Source organism: Prionailurus viverrinus, chromosome C2 (genome assembly GCF_022837055.1).
Source record: "Prionailurus viverrinus isolate Anna chromosome C2, UM_Priviv_1.0, whole genome shotgun sequence".
NCBI classification, from domain to species: domain Eukaryota; kingdom Metazoa; phylum Chordata; class Mammalia; order Carnivora; family Felidae; genus Prionailurus; species Prionailurus viverrinus.
In genome coordinates this window covers 100,966,569-100,991,846 of record NC_062569.1, presented here as the reverse complement: position 1 = coordinate 100,991,846, position 25,278 = coordinate 100,966,569, and the positions used below count along the sequence as shown (strand labels likewise).

Sequence of the window (25,278 nt, the reverse complement as noted above, 5' to 3'; positions counted from 1 at the left end):
ACGTATCCACTACCTTGTCAACAAACTTCTTGCTGTTTTAACATCCCTAAAATTAGGACAATGGCCGTGGCTTAAAACAGGAAGTTGAGAACACAGGTGTGAATATAGAAATAGGCTAATTTGCTAATTATTCTTGGTCTCATATAAATTGTGGTTTAATATTTTCATGCCAGTTTACTGGTATCAGCTCTTATGAGTTACAAAACCCAAACACATTTGTGTTGAGTTTCTCTCCAAATATGATCATTTAAACCTGGGGTCTGCAAACTTTTTTTTTTTTTCCTGAACAGGGCAAAAAAATAAATATTTTTGGCTTTGCAGGACCTCAGTGTGTGTCAACAACGACTCAAGTCTTCTGTGTTTGAGCAGCCATAGACAGTATGAACATGTATAAGCATGGCCGTGTTCCAATAACAATTTACTTATTTAAAAAAAAAAGGCACTAGGTCAGGTTTGGCCTGTGGGCCACAGTGTACTGACCCCTGTTTTAGGGAGTAGACAGAATTCTAGGAACAATGAGAAAAAAATTAGGAAAAATAATCAGAACATACAGAGAAAGGCTCATTGGGGAAGGGGTATGTGTGTGTGGTGGGGGTGTTATTTTTCCCATGTAGACATTTTATTATTATTTTATACATGACATGAATTAATCCACATATACACCATACAGTTAAATAGAGGCTCTTCTATGTAGTATGTTGGAAGAGTGTGGAATCGGGAGCCAGGAAATCAGGCTCTGGATAAAGTTCTGTCAGTAACTTGCAAAGTTGCATTGGCCTACTTATCCTCTCTGAGCAAAAAAGGGATGGTGGCATTAGAGTGTCTCCATAGGTCTTTCTACTCTACCATGCTCTAATGCTATGATTTTCTTATTAAGATATTTCTAGGGAGAAATACAAGGTTTAAAATATGGATTAAAATTATACTAAAAATTATATAAAAACCTGGCCTAGAACTTACTGATTCAACCCATGTAACCGACAAAGCCATGAGGGCCAACAAGTCAAAGGACACTATGCAAAGACCATCGCTGAGTGGTATGGAGTGAGAGGAACGCACCCAGCCTCCCCCTCCTCCCCCTGCCCCCTGAAGGCTCCAGGTGAAGAGTTGGGCCCACGTGTGGAATGAGTAGACCCCCCTGGCATGCTTAGTATGATGGGTAATGCTTCCTTGTGACTTCAGGAGGTAATTATGTAGACATTTTATGAGAAGAACCTGGACACAGGAGCAGACTCTTTGTGATGCTCCCAGCTGTAGAAGACCAAGAAGCCCCTCCCACCACTGAGCAAAGCAGCCAATTCCCAAAGCCATTTGGAATCAAAGATGGCCACTCCCTTCTCAAAGAGTGGTGTTTAGGATAAGTGGTTGGTCTTTGTAGGATGAATATTGAGTAGGATCTAAGGATCCCTGTGGTTTGTAAACCACATTCTGCAGAGATCCCTGTAGAAAGGGGTGGCGTGTGTGTGTGTGTGTGTGTGTGCCCGTGCGTGTGCCCCTTAAGGGCTCTGTGCCCCATGCCTGCTTCAACCAGATCTCTGTACCCCCAGCTTTTATTTACTGGTAATTAGACAAGTTCTGGTCTATTTCATTTTAAACAAGAAACCCGAATCTCAGAAGGTAACATAGGTGGATGTGGCTGACGCAGGGAGTGGAAGGAGATTTTACCAGGAGTGAGAAGTTCATATTCATCTTCTGGGGAGGGCAAATGCCTTGGGGAGGAAGGCACATGGAGAAGTGCATATGACGTCTCGGTTCTTCTCAAGAACTCCCTGGGTCTCTTGGTGTTGGGGGAAATGTTCTCATAGTATGCCCCAGAGATCCCTGATGACCTTCTTCCGAGGACGCTGTGATTGATGAGGGTGTAGGAGAGATCTTCTAAGGAGCTCTGGTCAGCATTATCCTGCTGGTGAAAGAAGAGCCTCATCAACAGTGGGTTTCTTGCCATTCCCTTTATACTCTAGGCTCAACCCAGACCTGACCTTGGGCAAAGTCTGTCTTCCATGACCATCTCCCTCCACCTCTTAGATGTTTTTCCTAAATGGCTGTCCCCACTCCAACCCCTAGCCCAGGCCACCAGAGAGCTCATGCTTTCTGGAGTATTCGGCCTACCCAGGCATGTCTTCTCTGCTCCATGTTCCAGAGTGACCCCTGACCACTCCGTGTAATTCCCAAATCTCAGGCCCTGAAGGCAGCCTATTCATACATAACAGAACAATCTGAGGATACCTTCACTTGGCTGGGTTATGATATTTAACCACTCATTCTAGAGACTTTGGCATTATTAAAAAGGGAAACCACTCAAGAGAGGTTCCTAGTCAGCGGCATCTCAGAAGATAAAAAGCAAAGCAGCAAATCTAAGAGGGAGAGCCTGGATCTGGGACGGAGGCTTGGTTTTGAATCATGTCTTTGCCCCTCTTGTCAGTTGTCTGGCTTTGGGAGAATATCACTCAAACTCTCAGTTTTCTCATTTGTAAAACAGAGGAAATCATAGTGTCAATCTTAGAGGGTTGCTGTAACAGTTACGTGGACACTACAGGCAAAGCCCTCAGCACACTGGTGCCAACAAAGGACTCCGTATATATTAGTTCCTTTCAATAAGACGTATAACAACAGTGGTGGCGGCTGCTGCTGCCCTCGGGCCCCGTACAGGGTCCTGGGCTAGCAAGCATTGGCACCTAAAGTTTTTCTTTCATATTGAGCTTTGAAGGGGTCTTGGAGGCCAACTTCTGCCATCCGGGGTGTCCGCATTTCCGTCATCATCTCAGAAAAAGGTTCAGAGATGTTTGCATTACCTGGATGGGAGCAGATGACATTTCTGTATCTGGAGAAAGAAAATACACTCAATGAATTTCAGGTCATGGGGAGATTTGAGGACAGAGGATGGGGAGTGGCGGGGCAAACACCCGGATATAAGCAGCCAGAGAGCCACATGATAGCCCATCAGGCTATCCTGATCTGCAGCACACCCGTGGGGAGTGACGGCACTATCTAAACAAGATACAGCAGAGCCGTGCTGGGGCTGAGAAGCTGCATGGAGGGAAACACATTCGGTGGGGAATTGGAAAGGAAATCACAATTCCCTCCGTCCCTCATACAAAATTCATCGCAGACCCGCCCTGTACCAGGTACTGTGGAGACAAAGAAAAATCAGAAACATTTCCTGTCCTCAAGGGGCTCACAGGCTAGCGTAGGGGACAGACCAGGGCCTCAGAGGATCCACAATGCAAAGGAGGGCTGTGGTGTCTACGCAGGTGAGGGGATGGCCATCATGCGGGGGCTCGTGCTCAAGAAAAGCTTGACAGAAGGAAACTCTCTCTCTCTTTCTTTCTTTCTTTTTTTTTTCTTTCTTTTTTTTATTTGAAGAGGCAGAGAAAGAGCATGAGTGGGGGAGAGGGCAGAGGGAGACAGAGAATCTTAAGCAGGTTCTATGCCTACATAGGGACCCTACTCAAGGCTTGACTTGGGGCTTGATTTGGGCTTGATTCCACGACCGAGGCATCATGACCTGAGCTGAAATCAAGAGTTGGATGCTCAACGAAGAGAGCCACCCATGTGCCCCTTCAGAAGCAAACTCTTAAATTGAACCTTCCCATTCCTGAATTTGCTAGCAGATACAAACAAAAGCAGGCCAGTTTATCAAAAACCAGTTTATTTAAAACCAACTGGCTCTGGCCCCTCAGTAAAGAGGCAAATGGACTTGCTCCCCCCTTCACAAACACATCAGCTCGATCAGCAAACGTGAGCTTTCCCACGGAAGCTGCATGGTGTCATCCTACACAGAAGGTGGGTAAGCCCTTGCAGGCCACTTGATTTATTATTATGGATTTGCATTTCCTCAGGACTGACATCCCGGATGCTCCTATCTCCATAAATTCCCATGGCCATCTAGGACGTCCCTGATTATCACTACAAAAAAAGTCTCTGTGGGGCGCCTGTGTGGTTCAGTCAGTTGAGCGTCCGACTTCAGCTCAGGTCATGATCTCAGGGTTCATGGGTTCGAGCCCCGCGTCAGGCTCTGTGCTAACAACTCAGAGCCTGGAGCCTGCTTCGGATTCTCTCTCTCTCTCTCTCTCTCTCTATCTCTCTCTCTCTCTCAAAAATAAAAAAGTAAACATAAAAAAAATTTAAAAAAAAAAGAAAGAAAAGCCTGCAAGTTTTGGCATTAGAGGTCTTATTTCTACCGGGTTTGGCTCTGATGGAGATTGGGGTTTCCAGGAACCCATGATTCCCCTGGTGACGCTAGGGATGGGAGGGCCATATTATTCCTTTTTCATACTTTACAAAACTAGTTGATAAGACTCAGAGTGAATGAATTAGGCTCCGCTCTTTCAACCCAGGAAGGCAAAGTCAAAACTCCTTCAGTTTTCTTCTTTAGAAATCCAGTGGCCTGTCCTCATGCCTACGCTTTCTCTCTTTCTCACACGTGATGCTATTCGCTACCCTCTCCTTCTCGAATTCCTTCTTCTTGGCTTCAGTCCTGTTCTGTCTCCAGAGACCGTTGCCTCACCTCCTAAGTGATCTTCCAGCATCTGTTCTTGCCACTCCCTAACACAATTAGTTCTCTGCACAGCCACCCAGGCGATGTCTTTTAAGGCTAACACTATCACACCCACCCTTCTTTAAAATAGTCCTGAGGTTCTCAAGACAAAAGCCCCAGTCCTAAGCTTAACCACAAGGCTGTGCCCCTCCTGAGTGCTCTCTGTGCCCGCACTGGCCTCCTTGCAGTCTCTTGGAAGCATCTGGCACCTCTAGCTCTCCAGTTATTGTTCCCAGTTAACCCCTTCAGCTTCCAGACCTCAGGGAGATATGGAGTTACCAGCTCCTGATTCAATGAGCTCACAGTCTAGTGGAGACAGAGACCAGCAACTGGACAAATGACTCAGACCCATGTGGAAGGTATTACACTGGAAATAATTCCCAGGGAGCTTTGGAAGCATGGAGAAAGGGCAGTTGGAAATGTAAGTCTATCAAAAGTAGGAAAGAGAAAGCAATGACTTACTCTCCTTATCGGAATCCGGCTTTGCTTCAAAACCGTGTGTTTTTTTCCTGAAAAAAGAAAAGGAAAGAAAATTGGTTCAGTGTTCAGCAACTCTCCAAGGAAATTACACTCAACTCTAAAACCTTATCTTTGAGTCTTTCATTTGTTAAAGGTATACCCCCTTCAGCATAGAGGCAAACGAAGATAGATAAAAAAGAAAAAGGAAGGATAAGATCAAGGAGAAATCTACACCTTTGTGTGTGTGTGTCTTTCTCCTCTCTTCTCTTTTTTCTAAGGCTGAGGTGGAATTGGTTTATAAATGGAGAACCATGATGATGTTATAGGTAACTATTTGGAGGATGTTTTCTTCTAACAAAATCTCAATTTCTTTTATATCATGTGAGATAAGGAGCCAAGGTTATTTCCAGTCCCAACCCCAAGCTCAGTCTGTGATCTCCAAGCAAACAAGCAAACAAACAGCTCCCATATGAACACAGAGGTAACTGCTCTGTAGAGATGACGCCCCCACCCTAGAAAAACACAGTATAAATGTAATGGATGCTCCTTATCATCTCCAGAGATGATGACATATACTCCAAGGAGCATGAGTGTGTTCTGCTTTGCTTAGATGGCCTAGTTAACGTCCTTATCAGTCATTTAGGGACCCTAAACTATTTTTAGGGTCTCTTTCACTCTCAAAGCTTTCTCAGTGCAGGGGATGAATTATATGACCACCCTGGCTGTAAGGGACAGAAATGTATGCTTCTGTACATGGGGATTCTGGGGCTAGCAGTGGGATTCAAGGGTCTTTCTCTGCATTGTAGCCAGTTTAATTTTTGCTTCTGAGGCTTTCCTGTTTGAGGAGCGCTTATCAAGACTATTGTTCCTGTTTCTCACCAAACTCAAATTGTCACTTCCCTGACTGACTCTCCGATGACTGTGTCCGGGTAGTGACAGGCTTCCACTGTGGCCACAGACAGTGGGCAGTTACAGGTGATTTAAAGCAAATACCACATTGAAACCACACTTAGGGAAATAACTCATGAAATAATTCTCCACTCACCACGGAAGGCAGAGACAACCTTCAGCAATGTAGCAGTCCCAGCATCTAAAATAACAGATGACATAAATCACAATGTTGGTTTCTGCAGCTTTGTTAGGTGACTCTCTTCCCTTTTGCCATTTCTGTGAAAAACCTTTTTTTCTTACCCCAAGACAGTATTTATTGTAGATGACTTGGACACATTTAGCATGCTAGAATGACTCCTTCCTTCCAGGACATTAACTGACCTTTTGAAATATGAAGATGATGCTTATCAACTCCTAATCAGGGAAGGGACTTTCGGCTGTATTCCCAGCAAAGGGAAAGGGCTTGCTCATGACTGATTTTAATGATTTGCTTGGACTCTTGTGATGAAGGACACGTGAGTTATCTCTAGGAAATCAAGGTATAAGTACATGGACATTTTAGAGATTTCTTTCAGGTATAGGTTATGTAATATTTATATAGAGTTCTACAGCACTCTGAATTTCTCTGATTTATAACATATTATAATTGTTCTTTTGAAAAAAAAAAAAAAAACCTCAAAACAACACAGGCCCAAAATGGTGTCACTTAGACTGAGTTCTCAAACTGGTGCTTAATACATAATTTTTCTTGGGGGGGGGGCACAATTGATTGAGGGGCAGAGAGAGAAAGAATCCCAGGAGGGGAAGAAGGAGAGAGAGAGAGGAGAGTGGGGAGAGAGAGAGGGAGAGAAATTGGGCTCACTCGAAGTGGAGATCGTGTTTTACTCAAAGTGGGTCTTGGGCTCACCGGATGTGGGACTTGAACTCACAGACTGTGAGATCATGACCTGAGCCAAAGTCAGATGCTTAATGACTGAGCCACACAGGTGCCCTTTAATAAATAATTTAATTGCAGTTTCAACCTCCTCCAGAAATGTAGTCTTAACCCGTCAGCCAGGAGTTCTTTAATCTATGCCAATGAGCCTGTCACTTGGGCCCTCTCCATCCCCCCCAAAAAGTGAGATAATCTGCCTGATAAAGACACGTTGTTTTTCCCCTTAGAAAGTGGCCTCGCCTGGAATAATTCTTTTTTTTTTTTTTTTTTTTTTTAGAGGTAGAGAGAAAGAACATGCTTAAGGCAGGGGAGAGGGAGGGATGAAGGGAGAGGGAGAGAGAATCTTAGGCAGGCTCAATGCCCAGGGCAGAGGCCCACATGAGGCTCCATCATGAGCTGATCAAAATCAAAATCAAAAGTTGGATGCTTAACCAGCTGAGCCACTCAGGCACCCCGAGAAATAGTTCTTTTCTTTTGCTAATAACTTTTTAAAAATGTTTTATTATTATATTTATTTTGAGAGAGATAGAGCGTGAGAGGGGAAGGAGTAGAGAGAGAGGGGGAAGAGGATCTGAAGCAGGTTCCATGATGACAGCAGAGAGCCTGACTCGGGGCTTAAACTTGCAAACCAGGAGATCATGACCTGAGATGAAGTCAAAAGCTTAACCAACTGAGCCACCAAGGTACCCCGCTAATAACTTTTTAAAAATTTAGTTTTCTTCACTTTATTATTCTTTTTAAATATTTACTACTAATTTATTTGAGAGAAAGAGAGAGGGAAAGAGAAAATCCTAAGCTGGCTCCACGTGGTCAGCACAGAGCCTGACTCAGGTCTCGATCCCACAAACCGTGAGATCATGACCCGAGTCGAAATCAAGAGTCAGTCACTTAACTGACTGAGCCACCCAGGTGGTCCTAATTCCCATCCTTCTTCTATAAAAACCTTCCATTTTGTGTAATTCCTTGGAGAGCCTCTCAACTTGCTAGATGAAGTGTTGCCTGACTAATGAATTGTTTAATAAAGACGACTAGGTTTTCAAATTTACTTGGTTAAATTTTGTTATTTAACAGTTCATTTGTTGACATCCTACACTAGAACATTAGTGTCATAGAGCTGGGGACCATATTTATTTGCCAGCACATGCCACAGTATGGAGCACACAGTAAATCTATTTTCCATAAGTATTTCATAAAGGAATGAGTAGCCAAGAACAGAGCATCTCTAACTGGCTCAGATCCTCAAATCTACCTCCTTGATTCAAGGCATAGGTAAATCAACAGGACTTGTGATCTATTTTATGGCAGAAAGGCCCAGGATCTTTTGGTGGTCAGATACCCACCCTGAAGTCTAAGTATCATTCTGGGCATCTTTCTGAATTTGAGTCATAGTCAGCTACCTACATAGTTAAATGTGAGGGTCCTTTATAAAGTACTGCATGTACCAGTAACACTGTGTAAAGTGTAACATGTCACTCAGAGATATCATCCCTAGTGATCTTCCCAAGGAGTTCCCTTGGAAAGGGCAGGAGAGGAGAAGCTGTGGGCGTCACCACGGCTGAGTGTTCTGACAACCCCTCGGGTCTATGTACCATCAGAATTTGGGGGCTGAAAGGCGTTGGCTGTAGTGATTCCTCCCCTTTGGGCTACTTTCGGCCATTTGTTTATATCTCCTGTTTCTGTGGCTAAAGAAACGCTAGAAGGAAACCAAGGAATCTCACCAATTGCTAAGAAATCTGGTTCACGGAGCAGATTTGGAAGATGAGAAAAGACACTCAAGTTTGAGTTACTCAGTCAGTGTCTCTGGAAACCTTGAGCCAGTTTCTTCGTCGGTAAAATGAAGATACTTCCCCTGCTTACCTCATGGAATTGTAAGGGTTAAATAAAGTTAAATGCGGGCAAAAGTTATTTTTAAACTGGTTATTTCCCCCACTCAACTTTTCTGTAACATATTCTTGCCCTTCGGCTTGGATGCTTTGGTCTGGGATGGGTTCAGAGAACCTCCCTGAAGGAGGCCAGATGGGTCTCTATGACACCAGGCTATGTGCCAGCAATTCCAGGCTCCTGTCTCTTACACAAAACTTCTCTGGCCCCCTGGTCCACCCAGTCTCTCCCTTGTTGTAATGGCCATGGCCCTTCTGGTCTGTTTAATTCTTTGGACTGTGTGCTTTAACATATGTCCAATGATATCCCCCAAATATGTGACCCTGAGCTTGCACTGAAGAAATGTATGCTGCTGGGGGCGGGGGGAATCTTTGGGCGTCTAACTCCTAACAGAAGCTTTGGCTCAGTGGTAGCTTTTTAACTGATATTCTTTCAAAAGCTTCTCCTGAAACCATAGGAAAAGTGCAGATAACTCTATAGGCCACAAAACAACTGGTTTTGCCACCCTTTGGGATTCTTGGACCCCGAGACACTAGTTTCATATTTGAGTGATTGCCTGACACTCAAAGGGAGTAGTCAGAAGAGTCTTGGTTTAACAGCATCAGGATAATTGCAAGTGTCTCTCTCCACTAACCTTTCAACAATCGTGATGATGTGGGAGATGTGGTCACCTCAGAAATAGAAACTTTGAGCTTCAAATGGAATGGCCAGGATGGAGCTTGAGCACAAAGGGACTTGAGTTAAACGAACAGAGACAGCAGGAAATAGCGATCTTATTTCTAGTTGCTGGGGATCACACTAGGTTCCTAGTACATCTCCTCTCCAAAGATTCAAAGTGTTTTTGTCTTGTCTTCACATTTACTGTTATTACGACTGATGCTGGGTCTAAGTAAGGTGCTCCGTGTGGAGTATGTGAAGTTCAGGACCTGACAGACTTCACTCTTCATGGGCAAAGGCCGGGAGGTTTCTTGGATTTGTTCTCACCTGGATGTTCTCTGTTTGAAGGTATGATTTTCCAGACCAGGGTATCTTATGAGTATTCTGTTGCCCCCTAAAACCCAATCTATCAGGAATGAGCTAAGTACTTCCTTTCCAGGCTTCCCACTTCAATTCACAAGTTTTCCAACCGCCATTTGTGTGTAGCCCCAGAATCGCCTCAGCTGCTGCTTGTTGCCCTCAGATCTGTTCACAGCCCCTCCTCAATGTACATGACAGCCTTTTATTTGATGTTTTCTCCATTGCCATGGCAATAGCCCACCAACAACCTCCATACACAACCAGTCCTAAATCATTTGTTCCCACATGGCCAGGATTCCTTATGGTGACCATGAGAGTATCAGTATATAGAGAAGTCTATCTGCTGGGCACAACATTCAGGACTGTATACAGGGATGGGGAAGGGTACTGGCTTTGTCTCATGTAAATCATCTTTTACAGCACCAAAGCAGAGAACAGGGGACAAGAGGAGAAAAAAGGATTAAATAAAGAAAAATCTATTCATTGTTTGGGTTAGGTTTCTTCTGTATAACCATTTTTTTCCATTTGTGGAGAATTGAGAGTATAGAGAAAAAGAAACTAAAAAATACTACTTATGTTTGTTTATTACTTTCTCTCAACCTCTCTCTCTCCACACACACACACACACACACAAACACACACTTACTACATGTATGTAACACATGCATTGTATATATTTCATTTAATCTCAGACTAAATCCATGAGGTAGATATAATGATTCTATTTTTTTTTAACCAATGAGAAAACTAAGGTTGAAAATGTTAAGCAACTTGTCTGAGGACCACCAGTCAGTAAGACTCTGAGCTCCTCTCATAGAGAACTAGGTTCTCTCACTCTGCTCAGTGAGGGTGGGGGTGGGATTTCCATGGCTTTTGTAACAAATCTGGTCTGGAAAACCATGATGAGGGTGTGCTGATTGGATGGTGAAGTTGAAAATCACATCCCAGTAAATATAAATATAAGACTTTAAAAAATTATATTAAGGGAGACATTTTATTTATTTTTATTTTTTTAAGATTTTTGATTTTAAGACGGGGTGAATGGATGCGCAGAAAGTGAGAGACAAAATCCCAACATAGGGCTCTACCCTGTGAACCATGAGATCATGACCTGAGCCTAAATCAAGACTCCTGGATTCTTAACTGACTGAGCCACCCGTACACCTCTAAGGGAGATATTTTAAATTAGCATGGAAATGAAGATGCTGAGGCAACTGATTAACTACTTGGGAAAAAAATGTGTGTGTGTGTGTGTGTGTGTGTGTGTGTGTATTTGACACCATATAGTGAATGTATGGGGCTGCATGTAAAGCAATAAAACAAACAAAAAATTATACTGTGGATTTGTCTTAAGAAGGGGAAAGAATTTTAAGCATAAATTGGTAGAAAACAAGGAGATTTTTAGATTTAATTCAGTTATGTTTAAGAAATAGTAAGCAAACAGGTGTGCCTGGTGGCTCAGTCAGTTAAACATCTGACTTTGCCTAAGGTCCTGATCTCATGGTTGGTGAGTTTGAGCCCCACATTGGGCTCTGTGATGTCAGCACAGAGCCTGCTTCAGATCCTCTGTCTCCCTCTCTCTTTGCCCCTCCCCCCTATGCTTTCTCTCTCAAATAAACATTTAAAAAAATAGTAAGCAAACATAAAATATCTGCATGGCATGAAATATACAGAAAAAATATTTTTTGTAATAAGAGAAAAGGGCTAATTTCTTCAAAGTACAAATAGCTTGTATTAGCAATAAAACAAAGCAGACCATACCTATCAAAATAACACCAGCATTCTTCACAGAACTAGAATAAATAATCCTAAAATGTGTATGGAACCAGAAAAGACCCCGAATAGCCAAAGCAATATTGAAAAAGAAAACCAAAGAGGGAGGCATCATAATCCCAGACTTCAAGCTCTATTACAAAGCTGTAATCATCAAGACAGTATGGTCCTGGCACAAAAATAGATGTTCAGATCAATAGAACAGAATAAAGAATCCAGAAATGGACCCATAAACGTATGGCCAACTAATCTTTGACAAAGCAGGAAAGAATATCCAATGGAATAAAGACAGTCTCTTCAGCAAGTGGTGTTGGGAAAACTGGACAGTGACATGTAGATAAATGAACCCAGGCCATTTTCTTACACCAGACACAAAAATAAACTCAAAATGGATGAAAGACCTAAATGTAGGACAGGAAGCCATCAAAATCCTCGAGGAGAAAGCGGCAAAAATCTTTTTGATCTTGGCTGCAGCAACTTCTTATTCAACACATCTCCAGAGGCAAGGGAAACAAAAGCAAAAATGAACTACTGGGATCTCATCAAAATAAAAAACTTCTGCACAGAGAAGGAAACAATCAGCAAAACTAAAAGGCAGCCAATGGAATGGGAGAAGATATTTGCAAATGACATATCAGATAAAGGGTTAGTATCCAAAATCTATAAAGAACTTCTCAAACTCAACAATCAAAAAAACAAAGAATCCAGTGAAGAAATGGGCAAAAGACATAAATAGACATTTCTCCAAAGAAGAGATCCAAATGGCCAACCGACACATGAAAAAAATGCTCAACATCACTCATCATCAGGGGAAAACAAATTAAAAACACAATGAGATACCACCTCACACCTGTCAGAATGGCTAACATTAACAACTCAGGCAACGACAGATGTTGGCCAGGATGCAGAGAAAGAGGAACACTTTTGCACTGCTGGTGGGAATGCAAATTGGTGCTGCCACTCTGGAAAAAAGTATGGAGGTTCCTCAAAAACCTAAAAATAGAACTACCCTACAACCCAGCAATTGCACTACTAGGCATTTATCCAAGGGATACAGGTGTGCTGTTTCAAAGGGACACATGCATCCCCATATTATAGCAGCACTATCAATAGCCAAAGTGTGGAAAGAGCCCAAATGTCCATCGATGGATGAATAGATGAAGAAGATGTGGTAGATATATACAATGGAGTATTAATCGGCAATCAAAAAGAATGAAATCTTGCCATTTGCAACTATGTGGATGGAACTGGAGGGTATTATGCTAAGCGAAATTAGTCAGTCAGAGAAAGACATAAATCGTATGACTTCACTCGTATGAGGAATTTAAGAGACAAAACAGATGAACATAAGGGAAGGGAAAGAAAAATAATATAAAAACAGGGAGGGGGACAAAACAGAAGAGACACTCATAAATATGGAGAACAAACTGAGGGTTACTGGAGGGGCTGTGGGAGGGGGGATGGGCTAAATGGGTAAGGGGCAATAAGGAATCTACTCCTGAAATCATTGTTGCACTATATGCTAACTATCTTGGATGTAAATTTAAAAAAAAAAAATAGTGGTGTCTTTGAGCTCCCTGCAGGTGTTGAGAGCTCAGGAGAACATCCCCTCCCAGCCCTCAGAAAGTCGTTCCATTTCTGAAGTCATGGTTGACTGCCCTGACTTCCCTTGATAAAGTCCTTCTGCCTTTCAGCTGTTCTCCACCAGCTGCTCGCACTGATTCTGGGGAGAAGGCCAAACCCATAAGGAATTGAACTTAGTGTCTGACACCTAGAGGCGCTTCATGTTTCTCAGTTCTTTACCCAGTTCCCTCCCCTCACCCAAAAACCTCTTTTTCTCTTTCTGGCTGCGTTCCTCTGCCCCATCTCTCCTGCTTTCCCTTGGGGAGTCTGGACTCACCTGTTTTTCCTCAGCATAGAGTTCCCCATTTTCTCAGGTCTCCTGGTGACTTCCCCTCAGCCAACCTGCAGCTCTAGCGAGGGCAGCTCCCTGACTTACAGGCTGCTGTGGAGCTCGGCCACCAGTGCAGAGAGCTGAGAGCTGAAATGAGAAGTGTTCCTCCCTGCAGCAGGGAGGAGGACCCCAGGAGGAGGAGAGTCTGAGGCGCACACATGAACAACTTCCTAAAATGTCAGAGATGGCAAAGGTGAGCAAATTATGCCACCCTAAGGTACGCCTCTTCGGTGTGTTGATTATTTTTCCCCCCAAAGTTTATTTATTCATTGTGAGAGAATGGGAGAGAGCATGAGCAGGGGAGAGGCAGAGAGAGAATCCCACGGAGGCTCTTGGTCCAGAGCATGGTGGGGGACTCAGACTTACAAACCGAGAGATCATGGCCTGAGCCGAAACCAAGTCCGATGCTTACACCACCCAGGCACCCCTGGCATATTAGCTATTTTAAGCTGGTTATGACATGGGAAACAAAGGCAAAAGGATATGCAGATAAATTTAAGTTTCCTTAGAACCTGCAGCCCATCGACAAACACTTGAGGCAGGCAGAGGATCATATTTCTCCAGGAACTCCTACCGCCTTAATGTTAAGGTTTTGCTAGAGGGAAAAACAACCTTAGCTTGGCTGACAAAGGTGAGGCCTCCAGTATCCCTTGAGTCTTCTTCAGCATACGAAAATCCTTTGGAAACTTCCCCTTGCCTTTACCTTCCCCAGCTCCAAAGTATATAATCAGTCCCTCCTCACAATCCTGGGGCAGATCTTCCTGCCCATGGGTCTTTCCCCCCGCATTTTAACAAAATCACCTTTTTGCACCAAAGACGTCTTAAGAATCCTTTCTTGGCTGTTGGCTCTGGACCCACACCCCCTGCAACTCCAAAATCACATCAGTTATTTTTAAGAAGCTTCAGACACAGGGACACCTGGGTGGCTCAGTCAGTGAAGCACCTGACTCTTGATTTCAGCTCAGGTCATGGTCTTGCAGTTTGTAAGTTCAAGTCCTACATCGGGCTCTGTGCTGACAGCTTGGAGTCTGCTTGGGTTTCCCTCTCTCTCTCTCTCTTCTCTCTGTGTCTTGCTCCCCCCCTCCAAATAAATAAACTTAAAAAGAAACTTCAGACATAAAACAAGCTCTGAAAATCAAGTGGAAATTACCCAACTGCAACAGACATTTACATTTACAAGGGAAATCTCCAGGTGTAAGGGTGTCAGGTGGTGGGGGGGGGGTGGGGGAGGTGGGAGGGGGAGGGGGGGGGAGGCTAAATCTCCAGAAACTGTTACTAAGGCAGAAGGCAATTAAATCTGCATAGCAGCATTACCCTAGTTTACTGTGCATTTTCCTCCTGCTTGGACTCTCTACCCCAACATTTTCTTTTGTTTTTATCTGAAAATGGTATTTAAGGTTATGGCTCCAGTCATTTGGGGAAGTTACTTAGTTTCTCTGGGTCTCTCCCTTGTATATGGGAGATATACATGTTGTTCAATTTTGTTTTTCTCCCGTTAATTTGTCTCATGTCAATTTAATTCTTAGGCCAGTCAGAATCGAGGATAAATTCTTCTGAAGGAATTGGGCTACTGGCCTTCACCAGAAGCCATTGGTCAATGAGAGCACTGAGCCCTGTGGAAGCCCTGTCTGCAGTTACGGTCAGGCCATGGGAATTTTTCACTTCAGATTCCTAAATTTATTAAACCACTTTGTAGTCTTGGAAAAAAAAATCAAAGGGAACTTTGTTTTAAAGCAAGAAAAGTTTAAAACAAACTAAGTCACCCCATGGACCAATAGAAAATATTAACAAAACATATATCTGATAAAAAGAGTTTATCCAGAACATACACAGAACTCTCAAAATTCACTAAGAAAACAAACACCCAGTAACGAAATGGCCAAAATACTTGAACAGACATTTCACCAAAGAAAATACACAGATGGCAAATACATACATGAAAAAATGCTCAATACCATAGTCACTAGGGAACTGTAAATCAAACCACAACGCGGTACTTTTACACACTTATGTTAAAAAACGGAAGTCAATTGGGGCACCTGGGAGGCTCAGTCGGTTAGCAGTCTTGATTTTTGGCTCAGGTCATGATCTCATGGTTTGTGAGTTTGAGCCCCGTGTTGGCCTCTGTGCTAACAGTGCTCCCCACTAACACTGCTTCGGATTCTTTGTCTCCCTCTCCCTCTCTCTGCCCCTCCCCTGCTCTCTCTCTCTCTCAAAATACATAAACTTAAAAAAAAAAAAAAAAGAGGCTCAAACAAGTGAGTCTGAAGATTTAATTGCCTTTATAAGCGATTCATAAATTGGGCAGAATCCCATCCAGAGAGTAGAGAGACGCTCTGAGAAGCTGTGCAAAATGGAAGGTTTTTATAGAAGGAGGGTGGGGCAGGCACGTTATTAGCAAAAGAGAAGAAGGAAGTGTTTCAGGCAAGATCACTATCCCTTAGGGGGAAGACAGGGAGTCTCATTAGGTGGATTATCTCATTTTTTCGGGGATAAAGAGGGCCCGAGTGAGAGATTACTTCACTGATGTTGGTCAGAAAATTCCTGATTTACCAGTTAAGATGTACATTTCTGGAGGAGGTTGAACCTGCAGTTAGGTATTAAGTCTCTGGTGACTTGGTAATTACTCAGGTAATGACATTTTGGGTCTGTGGTTTTCTTGCTAACACCTATTAGAATTTCTACCTTTGAAAAAAACCCAGAAAAATTGATAATACCAAGTGCTGACAAGGGATGCAGGGCTTTGAGAGGTCTCACGTATTGCTGATGGGAATGCCAAATGATTCAACTTTTTTGGAAAACAGCATGGTACTTTCTTATAAACATAAGCATAGCAGCATTATACAGCCTAGCAATCCCACTCATAGGCAGTAACCTAAGTGAAATAAAAAATAAGATTTCTAAGAACGTGTTTGCAAATGTTTATAGCGGCTTTACTCAGAATTGCCCCCTCAAACCCTGGAAATAACCCAAATGATCCTCAAGGGGTGAATGGCGAGACAAACATTGTCACAACCATCCAATACTGCCCAGCAATAAAAAGGAATAGCCTACAAATCTATACAACAACACGAATGAATCTTGAGTGTGTTATGTGAAGTGAGAGAAGCCAGACTTAAAGCCTACCTTTAATGACATTCAGCACAAGGCAAAATGGTAGGGACAGAAAACACTTCAGCAGTGGCCAGGAGCAAGGGGTGGGGGAGGGATTGACCTTCAAGGGGTAGGAGGGAATTTTTCTGTTGTTCTTCTGTGTCTTGTGGTGGTGGCAACAGAGTGCATGCATTTCTCATAATTAAAATAGCTCTATACCAAAAAGGGTGCATTTTACTGTATGTAAGTTATGTCTCAATAGAAAAAATCAAGAGGTTAAAAAAAGAGAGAAATGAACTTGGATATTTGGTATTATGCTTATATTTGATGGTCGGTTCCAGCTTGGGCACTCATTTGTTTCTTCATTTTTTCAACAAGTGTGTGTTAAGCACCTATGCTAGGCGGGTTCAATGTCCAGCAAAGCAGATACAGGCTTGCCCTCGTGGAGCTCCTTGAAATGAAATAAAGCAAAATGCTTTATTGCTCATCCTTGGTAATGCAGAGGTCACACTTGCAATAGTCAGGAGCAGCACAAGGAGGGGACTAGTTGTGTGACACCAGATCCACCGCACATCACCGTGCCCTTGTAGCTGCTCCCCAGGCTTCAGTGGGACTCCGTGGAGCATTTCCAGGATGGCATTACTATCAACTGGAAGAAAGACAATAATCCTTGCCTAGGAGGAGAAAACATTCTGAAGTGAGGAGGGTCTGTAAGCGAAAGGAGAGCAATGCCAATCTAGGGGGGCTTGATGCACAAAGCAAAATACATGATTATTTCCAACATCTTAGTACTATACGGGCAAATACAAATTAAAAAATAAGCCTAGGGGCGCCTGGGTGGCGCAGTCGGTTAAGCGTCCGACTTCAGCCAGGTCACGATCTCGCGGTCAGTTGAGTTCGAGCCCCCTGTCAGGCTCTGGGCTGATGGCTCAGAGCCTGGAGCCTGTCTCTGATTCTGTGTCTCCCTCTCTCTCTGCCCCTCCCCCGTTCATGCTCTGTCTCTCTCTGTCCCAAAAATAAATAAATGTTGAAAAAAAAAAATATGGCCATTCCGGCTTTAAAAAAAAAAAAAAGCCTAATTCTCTCCATTAAAAATGAGGGGGCAGACATTCTCCGCCCCCCCTCCCCCTTTTTAGAGCTTTTACATTAGAAAACTTTTAAGTTCTTAATGTATTTGAAAGGCACATAAATTCTGGAAAGGCTGAGTAAACAGCTAAGGAATGTTTCCATCAGGATCTGCAGGCTATCTCTTTGAAATGTAATCAGCAAGGAATATACACGCAATCTCCCAGTTTCCCCCTGGGGAATAGCCACAGAAATTAAGTGGGCACCTGGCTCCAAATTGCAAGCCTACTTCCAGTTAAAAAGAGGAAGTGTTCTCTTTGAAGGACATTTGGCAAATACATTACCAAAGTAATTTAGGATGGATTATGTGTGGCAAGTGGTACAGTTAATTCTCTTGTTTGAGGACTAGTCATTGTTAGTCTTGAGAAAATGTATACAATGGATTGTATCTGCTTGGTTCCATAAAAGGGCAAGATTCTTCTGTTTTTGCAGTCTCCTTAGTGAATTACCTGTGGTTTGCCTCACATCCCAGTTTAGTGCTTATTCAATAATGAAACTTTCTACTTTTGTAGAAAGATTTTCTGGGACAGCAGGGGATTTTGTTTTTCACTGTATTTCTCTAACAGTACCTCCATTCAAATTATCATTAACCTTCAGGTAATCAACTCTAGGAAAGATGTTAGGTGGCAGATTTTCTTACCTTGGAAATATCTGAAATTCAGGAAATGCTGTCCTCAGTAAATTAAATGAAACGATGAAGAAAGAAAAGTCTTTTATTTATTTATTTATTTTTTTTTTTAATCTTTTTTTTCAACGTTTATTTATTTTTGGGACAGAGAGAGACAGAGCATGAACAGGGGAGGGGCAGAGAGAGAGGGAGACACAGAATCGGAAACAGGCTCCAGGCTCTGAGCCATCAGCCCAGAGCCTGACGCGGGGCTCGAACTCACGGACCGCGAGATAGTGACCTGGCTGAGGTCGGACGCTTAACCCACTGCGCCACCCAGGCGCCCCAAGTCTTTTTTTTTAAAGTTGAAGACAGCGCAGATGTGGGGGGGGGGGCGGTGGGGAACAGAGAGAGGGAGAGAGAGAAGCTGAAGCAAGCTCCATGCTGCCAACGCAGAGCCTGACATGGGGTTCAAACTCACAGAACAGCCAGATCATAACCTGAGTGGAAACCAAGAGTCAGGCGCTTAACAGACTGAGCCACCCAGGTGCCCCTAAGAAAGAAAATTCTTAACAAAGCATATATTAAAAATTAGCAGTGTCCACTGAATACAAGTCAAAGAAATCTAGAGCTGCACTAATCTGTTTCTCCCATTCTCTTCTGTCAAAACCACTTCCTTGTCCAGGCTGGAAAACTACAATAAATTTTAGGACATATCTTCCAAGTTGTCTAAAGCCTTCTTTTTTATGTATAGGAAATCTGGGATAACAGCCAACGGTCTGCCATTCCGTGTATGAAAAAAGTGGTGGGTGTTTGTGAGAGAGAGAGAGAGAGAGAGAGGATATGAAGTAGTCTTGACACATTGTTATAACTTAGAATTAACCTTTCTCTTCCCCATTACCTTCAGGAAACAATGAAAAAAAATTCAATGCAATCTAAAAGTCCCTCTCCTCAATGGTTTCTGTATCTTTCACACTGCCTAGAGGTCAGCAGCAGGGAACCAGAAATTTTCAGCATCACGAAGACAAAATGGCCCAGGACGTTTAGCCAGTGAGTAAGACTATTACTGACTCATCAGTATGAATTAAGATATCCCAGATTTGGGGTAGAGCGGTTTGAGCAAACAGGCTGGACATTGCCCCATGGGTTGCTAGATTCATTCCAATGTAGAACAAAGGCTTCCTTGAGTGCAGTCAACGTCACAGGGATGAGGGCTGGAAATCAATCTGCCATTGCTGGGAATCACTCAACTTTTCAGTTTCACTTTTACTCGGGCCACTAGATGGAGAAGTTGAGCTGAGTGAACGTGTTAGCCACGCTGGCAAAAATTTCCTATGGTTGTGTGAGGTAGCAGGAAAGAGCGGGACATTTATAATACACACATTTATTGCAATGAAAACGACTCTGGACTAAATAATCTACCCCCACTTCACAAATGAAAGTAGAGCAGCCCACATCCCACAAAAAGAAGCCAAAATAACGAAACTTAGAATCAGATCATTCTCTTTATCCTTCTCCGTTCTGACCCCAGTGCCTACTACATGAGAACTACAGGAATTGAGTTGGAAATAAAAGCCTGGGTCTTGTTAAGCAGATGATGGTGAAATCAGAGGAAAGTTGAGTTGAAATCTTCAAATTTACTCTTCTATCCTTTGGCATTACTGTAGACAATTGGTGACCCATGCAAAGACTGTTTTGTTGTGTCTCAAGATCATAGGCTAATATAATAAAAATAGCTATTTGTTGAGAGCTTCCTATGATCCATGCACCGTGTTATATGTTTTTAAATATAGAAGCATCTGGGTGGCTCAGTTGGTTAAACGCCTGGCTCTTGATTTTGGCTCAGGTCATGATCTTGTGGTTGGTGAGATCGAGCTCCACATGGAGCTCTGCACTGACGGTGTTGGAGCCTGTTTAGGATTCCTCTCTCTCTGCCCCTCCTCCTCCTCCTCTCTCTCTCTCAAAATAAATAAATAAAACTTAAATGTTTTTAGATATAACTTCTCATTTGCTCATGCGAGCATTCTATGAGTAAATACTATTTCCTCTATTTTATAGATGAGAACACCCAGGCTCATAGAAGAAAGTTAATGGGGTTTTTGGAGTGGTGGTGGTGATGAAGTTCTGGGGTGATAGGGGTTTGGAGCCGACGACCAAGAAAGAATTCTTGAAGACATCATTGGTGCAAAAAGGTGATTTTATTAAAAGCAAGGGGACAGGACCTGTGGGCAGAAAAAGCTGTACTGGGGTTATGAAGAGTGACTAGTTATATACAGTGGAGTTGGGGAGGTAAAGTCAAGAAGAAATTTCTTAAAGGGATTTCCATATGCTAAAGAAGACTCAGAGATTACTGGAGGCCTAGCCATTGTCAAGCTAAGGTTGTTTTTCTTTATAGCAAAGCACTAACATTAAGACAGTAGGGAGTTCCTGGACTTTAGGCTATTGATAAGATTGCCTTTTTTTTTTAAATTGTACTAAGGTATTTGCAAACTGATGGACACTCATCAGTTTAACCATTTGTTTTCTGAGATTTCCTTTGTTCTTGGGTAGCCAGAAGTGCTGAGGAATATTACATGTATCTCCCCTGGGGGGGGGCGGGGAGTGGGCAGGATGTACTAGCTTGTGTTTTGCCCTCAGCTTGCCTTATGTTCCCTCATCAGTGGGGTCTAGAGCCGATGGCCAAGAAAGAATTCCTGAGATGTCTTTGGTGCAAAAAGGTGATTTTAGTAAAGCGCGGGAAAAGGACTCATAGGCAGAAAGAGCTGCCCCAGTACAGGATGGATAGACTGATATACTTGGGAGTTGGGGGAGATAATGTCAAAAGAAAGCTTTCCCAAAGGGATTTTCATATGCTAAAGAAGACTCACAGGATCCTGGAGGCCTAGCTATTATCAAGTGAAGGTTGTTTTCCCCTCTAGCAAAGCATTAACATTAAGACAGTAGGGAGTTCCTGGAGAAATGTGATACTCTGCCTGCCTCAAGTATTTGTCAACGGGCTGCAGGTTCTAAGGAAATGTAATTATATCTGCCATTTCCTTCTGCCTTTGTTTCCCACATTAAAGTGGCTGGCTCAAGGACACCCCATAATAAACAAGAGAGCTGGAAAGAAGTCCAAAAAAAAGATTGTGGACCTTATCTATTCACTGTCCTATTCAATTAGTACTTGTGAAAAGAGGAACTTGGCTTTGAATTCTGGTCTGTATCATTCCGATGTGTCTGGAAAGACTGAAACATGCCAGGTATTTGGAGTGTGTTGTGCTTCCCAGTTCCTGGGTAGCTTTCAAACGCCTGGCTGGTTCAACTGCCAAGGCAGGTTAGAGACCTTTCAGTGAAGAGTGATTCTTTAAGCTTCTTCAGTCTCAAAGAATTGGATGCGATAGATCTAGCTCTAGCCTACTCCTTTGTAGACTCTTGTGGTTAGAGGAGGGAGCTGGGAGAGATATTTATCTGTAAGGAAAACCCTTATGGATCATTGTATGCTAGGAAAAGACCTGGTTAACTTAGGAATTCTTGTAGAGTCAGGAATCTAACAGCTTAGCTAAGATTTCCCTGGTCTGCTTCCTTCCCAAAGGTCTTAAAGGGAGAGTCAAGGCTGCATGGTGTGATAGTATTGAGAGGTATTCCTTAGGATAATTTTCCAACTGCTTACTTTGTGGTGCAGAGTATGAGCTGATTAGGAGTCCTGGCTAATGTCGGAGAGTTAGTTATGTATTTGAAATTGTGGCTATTTGTCGCTGGTATTCCCCATTAATGTGCATTTGGTTTGAAACAGGAGTTTCAGTACCTCCCTAAGTGAACTTTGGGGCTGGGATATTCTCATATAGCTCCACTGACTTGCCAGGAACCGTAACACAGAGGGTAATTTTTGATGGTAAGAGGACCATTTGGCGACAAAATGGGAATTTGTCCAGCTTACTGAAAGGGCTCTTATAAATCTAATGACAGGTGGATGGTATAGCACTTCCCTGTCACTGTTTGAGCCACAAACAACCCTTGGGAAGAATGTTCATTTGCAAAGTTTCCTGTTTCTCATTAGTAACACTAATATAGAACACAGAAGATTAAAATGAAGTGTCTGGGGGAAAAAATGACAAACTAGGTTTCAGCACTGTGAACGTTAAACACTAAATTAAAAAAATCCAAGAACCAAAGGACCAAGGAAAGCCTTTTATCTAAGAAAGTTAAAAGCAGACGTTCTGGGCTTTGTAAGCAAATAAGTGGGTTTCCTCTGAAGAGTCAAATGGAAGTGAACTTTAAGCACCCTTCTCAGGTCAAAGTCTGTGTATTGCGTTCTTTCAGATGAGGGGACAGTCCTGGGCACACAGACACAAATATCCTGTTGATAGGGAGTGGGTATCTGTCATCCATGGCCCTGGGATTATTTCATATCTCAGTGCCTTGTTCAGGGTTTTTTCCTCTTCTCCAACGGCTCAGATAGCCAAGATAAAGTCTAGGGAATTTAAAAAGTGTCACAAATTATACTGAATGTGCTTGCAGGATTTAAGGCCCAGTGTCATTACATCTGTATGACTGAGTAATTTGCCTGAATTCCCTAAGTTCCATTATTTTCTCTGTAAAATGAGGCAATGATAGAACCCACTTCCTACAGTTTCTGTGAGGATTGCCTGAGAGTCCGGGGCTTACTGAGCTTGCTGTGACAAGCTTCTACTGCTGGAGAGCTCCTTCCCCACCTGGCGTCTTGTTCAGGATGGAGGGCTTTACTCTCTGTTGCCCTGACACTCATGGCCTGTCACCATCTCATTCATTCTGCTGAGGTGGAGTGGCTTATCAGGTTGATGGATCTGGAAGCAGAATCTCGACGTTCTTTGTCCAGCCCCTTCTTTCTGATTTGAGAATGAATTTGACCTTACGAATCTTACATTTTCTATTGTTCTCAGCTAGGCAGTAAGCTTAATGATATCTACCTACAATGGTCAATCCACCAGTTTTGGGGGTCAGAAGGCAACCATGTTCTTCATGTCAGTTCCATCACTAATGAAGGTGTATGCATGTGTGTGTGTGTGTGTGTGTGTGTGTGTGTGTGTGTGTGGTTTAGTCTCTAACGGCCTTAATCTTTTCTTTTAAGTTTCATTTGGTTCAACACTCAGCAGAAGAAGGGCACTCATTAACAGGGTTCCTTCAAACACTATCGGAGCTGCTAGTTAACTATCATTGGGGGGAAAAAAAGCTGTTGAGTTCAGTTTTATAGAGAAATGATAGTAGTTTGATTTGACTTTCCCAACAGAAACAAACCAAACTGTCTTCTCTGCAAGGACGTTTTATGAATGGAGTCTTTACTCTTGGCCTCTGAAAATGTGTCTACCACCAGCTGTAGAAGACAGTATTTAGCATTCAGGTTTCCAACCCCAGGTAGAAGCATGGTCCTGAAGACATAGATGTAAATGCTTATTAATTCTTCAGATATTTATTTAGGATGTACTGTACTGGAGGCACATGTGGTATAAGATCTAATCACGGGCTCATTTTCAAATCTGTGAGATTTTTGGCAAATTACACTCACCCTTTCAGTTTACACATTTGTAAATTGGAAATAATTTACAAATTATTTTTTGTAATGCTTGTTGTGAGGATTACATAAGCATTGGTTAAACACCTAGCATATAGAAAGCATGCAACAGCTCTTAACTGGTTGGGATTATTTTTTAAAAGGATGCCAGGCATCGGGCTCGTTGTTGTAGTGAAACGATGAACAAAATGGACACTGCAAGTTTCATTTAGGACTGAGTTACATTGTGTAAGTCTAAATCAGTTTCCATTCTTTACTATTTTAATTCACTGAGCGCTCCCCAAATAAGTGAAGTACAATGAATGACAGAAATCAATACTTGGTTTAAGATCAACATTTAAACTGCATTTTAATAGCGTTCTGTTTTTCACAAAGTGAATCAAACCATTTTTACTCTAAGAGCATTATGCAAACTATCTAGGTGGCCTAAGCTTATTTTCTGGCTCTAAAACTAAAACTTGTTCTATGATTTTCTGAGATGTTCTAGATACTTAAATTAATAGATATTTTAAATGAAGAAAATTTTCCAAGAAATATGTTTTAGATGGAACGGTTGCAAGGTGCATACATCTTTCCATGTGGCACCAGGATCATCCACACAGGATCCAGCTTGAACTTACTCTCTTCTGATGCAGGGAAATGTGTTTCAAAACACATTCAAAACAGGAGGCATCTTGTGACAACAGCGCCGTTACGTGCGTCAGTTTCCAAAATAGTATTGTCAACCATTCCTAACAGAGGTAGGAAGGGGAAAAAAAAAAAACACATGTAAAAGAACTTTCAGTCTTTCAACATTGACTTACAACCCCAAACAGGATATACTAGAGGGTCAGTTTCATTCCCGCAGGAAATACCTCCTGGTCATTATTGCTAAACGTGAGGAAGGACGTTGGGTGAAATGTGAGTTACTCCTGATTCACAAAGTGGTGGTAGTGTGGTATAAACTGGGAGTCAGAGTCCAGGAAGCCACTGGGACTTGCTGAACTGGACAGGGACAGTTTATGGACTGTCAGGAGCATGATGTGTCATTGTGGGAAACACTGAGTCTTGGCTCTGGCTGTTACCACTCCTTCTCACAGCCCTGGGATCGCCCCCAGTGCCAAGTGTAAAGGGTGACAACTTTCAGATCATGTATATTGGAATAATGCTTAGTAGTTTTACAATCATGTTGTTCATTACACGGCCGATAAAACTATGTAAAATAAGAGAAGTGAGCACACCCATCCCTACTCTTACCTTTCTAACACCTAATTGAAACATTTGGGTTTATCTCTTCTGGATTCTTTTCATGTTAAAAAAGCTGTATGTATGGGTTTGTCTTCCTTTTCATATTTTACATTGTACTGTATACAACCAATCTTTTTAATGGTTATATATTTCCTCTAATGGATGTTCTGTAGCGAAATTAAATACTTTCTTACTATTGGACACTTGGGACTCTTTAATTTTTTGGCATTAGAAATACTGGTGCACTGGACAG

General features: G+C 42.6%; 2 protein-coding genes across 7 annotated transcripts in view; both read right to left on the bottom strand.

Moving 5' to 3' along the window:
• Positions 1-1,532: 1,532 nt before the first annotated feature.
• On the bottom strand, positions 1,533-13,549 carry GCSAM (germinal center associated signaling and motility). 2 transcript variants are annotated; one of them, XM_047873931.1, is made up of 5 exons: positions 13,393-13,549; positions 6,042-6,086; positions 5,000-5,046; positions 2,793-2,821; positions 1,533-1,903 (listed from the first exon to the last, which is right to left on the bottom strand). In XM_047873931.1, exons 1-5 carry the CDS (start codon positions 13,419-13,421, stop codon positions 1,586-1,588), a joined length of 468 nt encoding a protein of 155 aa, XP_047729887.1. In that variant the 5' UTR covers positions 13,422-13,549; the 3' UTR covers positions 1,533-1,585. The 2 variants fall into 2 exon arrangements, with proteins under 2 accessions (XP_047729887.1, XP_047729888.1); XM_047873932.1 differs by having other exon boundaries at positions 1,533-1,900.
• A 10,581-nt stretch (positions 13,550-24,130) lies between these two features.
• Positions 24,131-25,278, bottom strand: part of SLC9C1 (solute carrier family 9 member C1) — a 107,918-nt gene continuing 106,770 nt past the window's right edge. For all 5 annotated transcript variants that reach the window (XR_007155435.1, XM_047873933.1, XM_047873934.1 and 2 more), the window contains one exon: positions 24,131-24,529. The gene's annotated coding sequence lies outside the window, so the exon portion shown is untranslated. The remainder of the gene's footprint in view (positions 24,530-25,278) is intronic.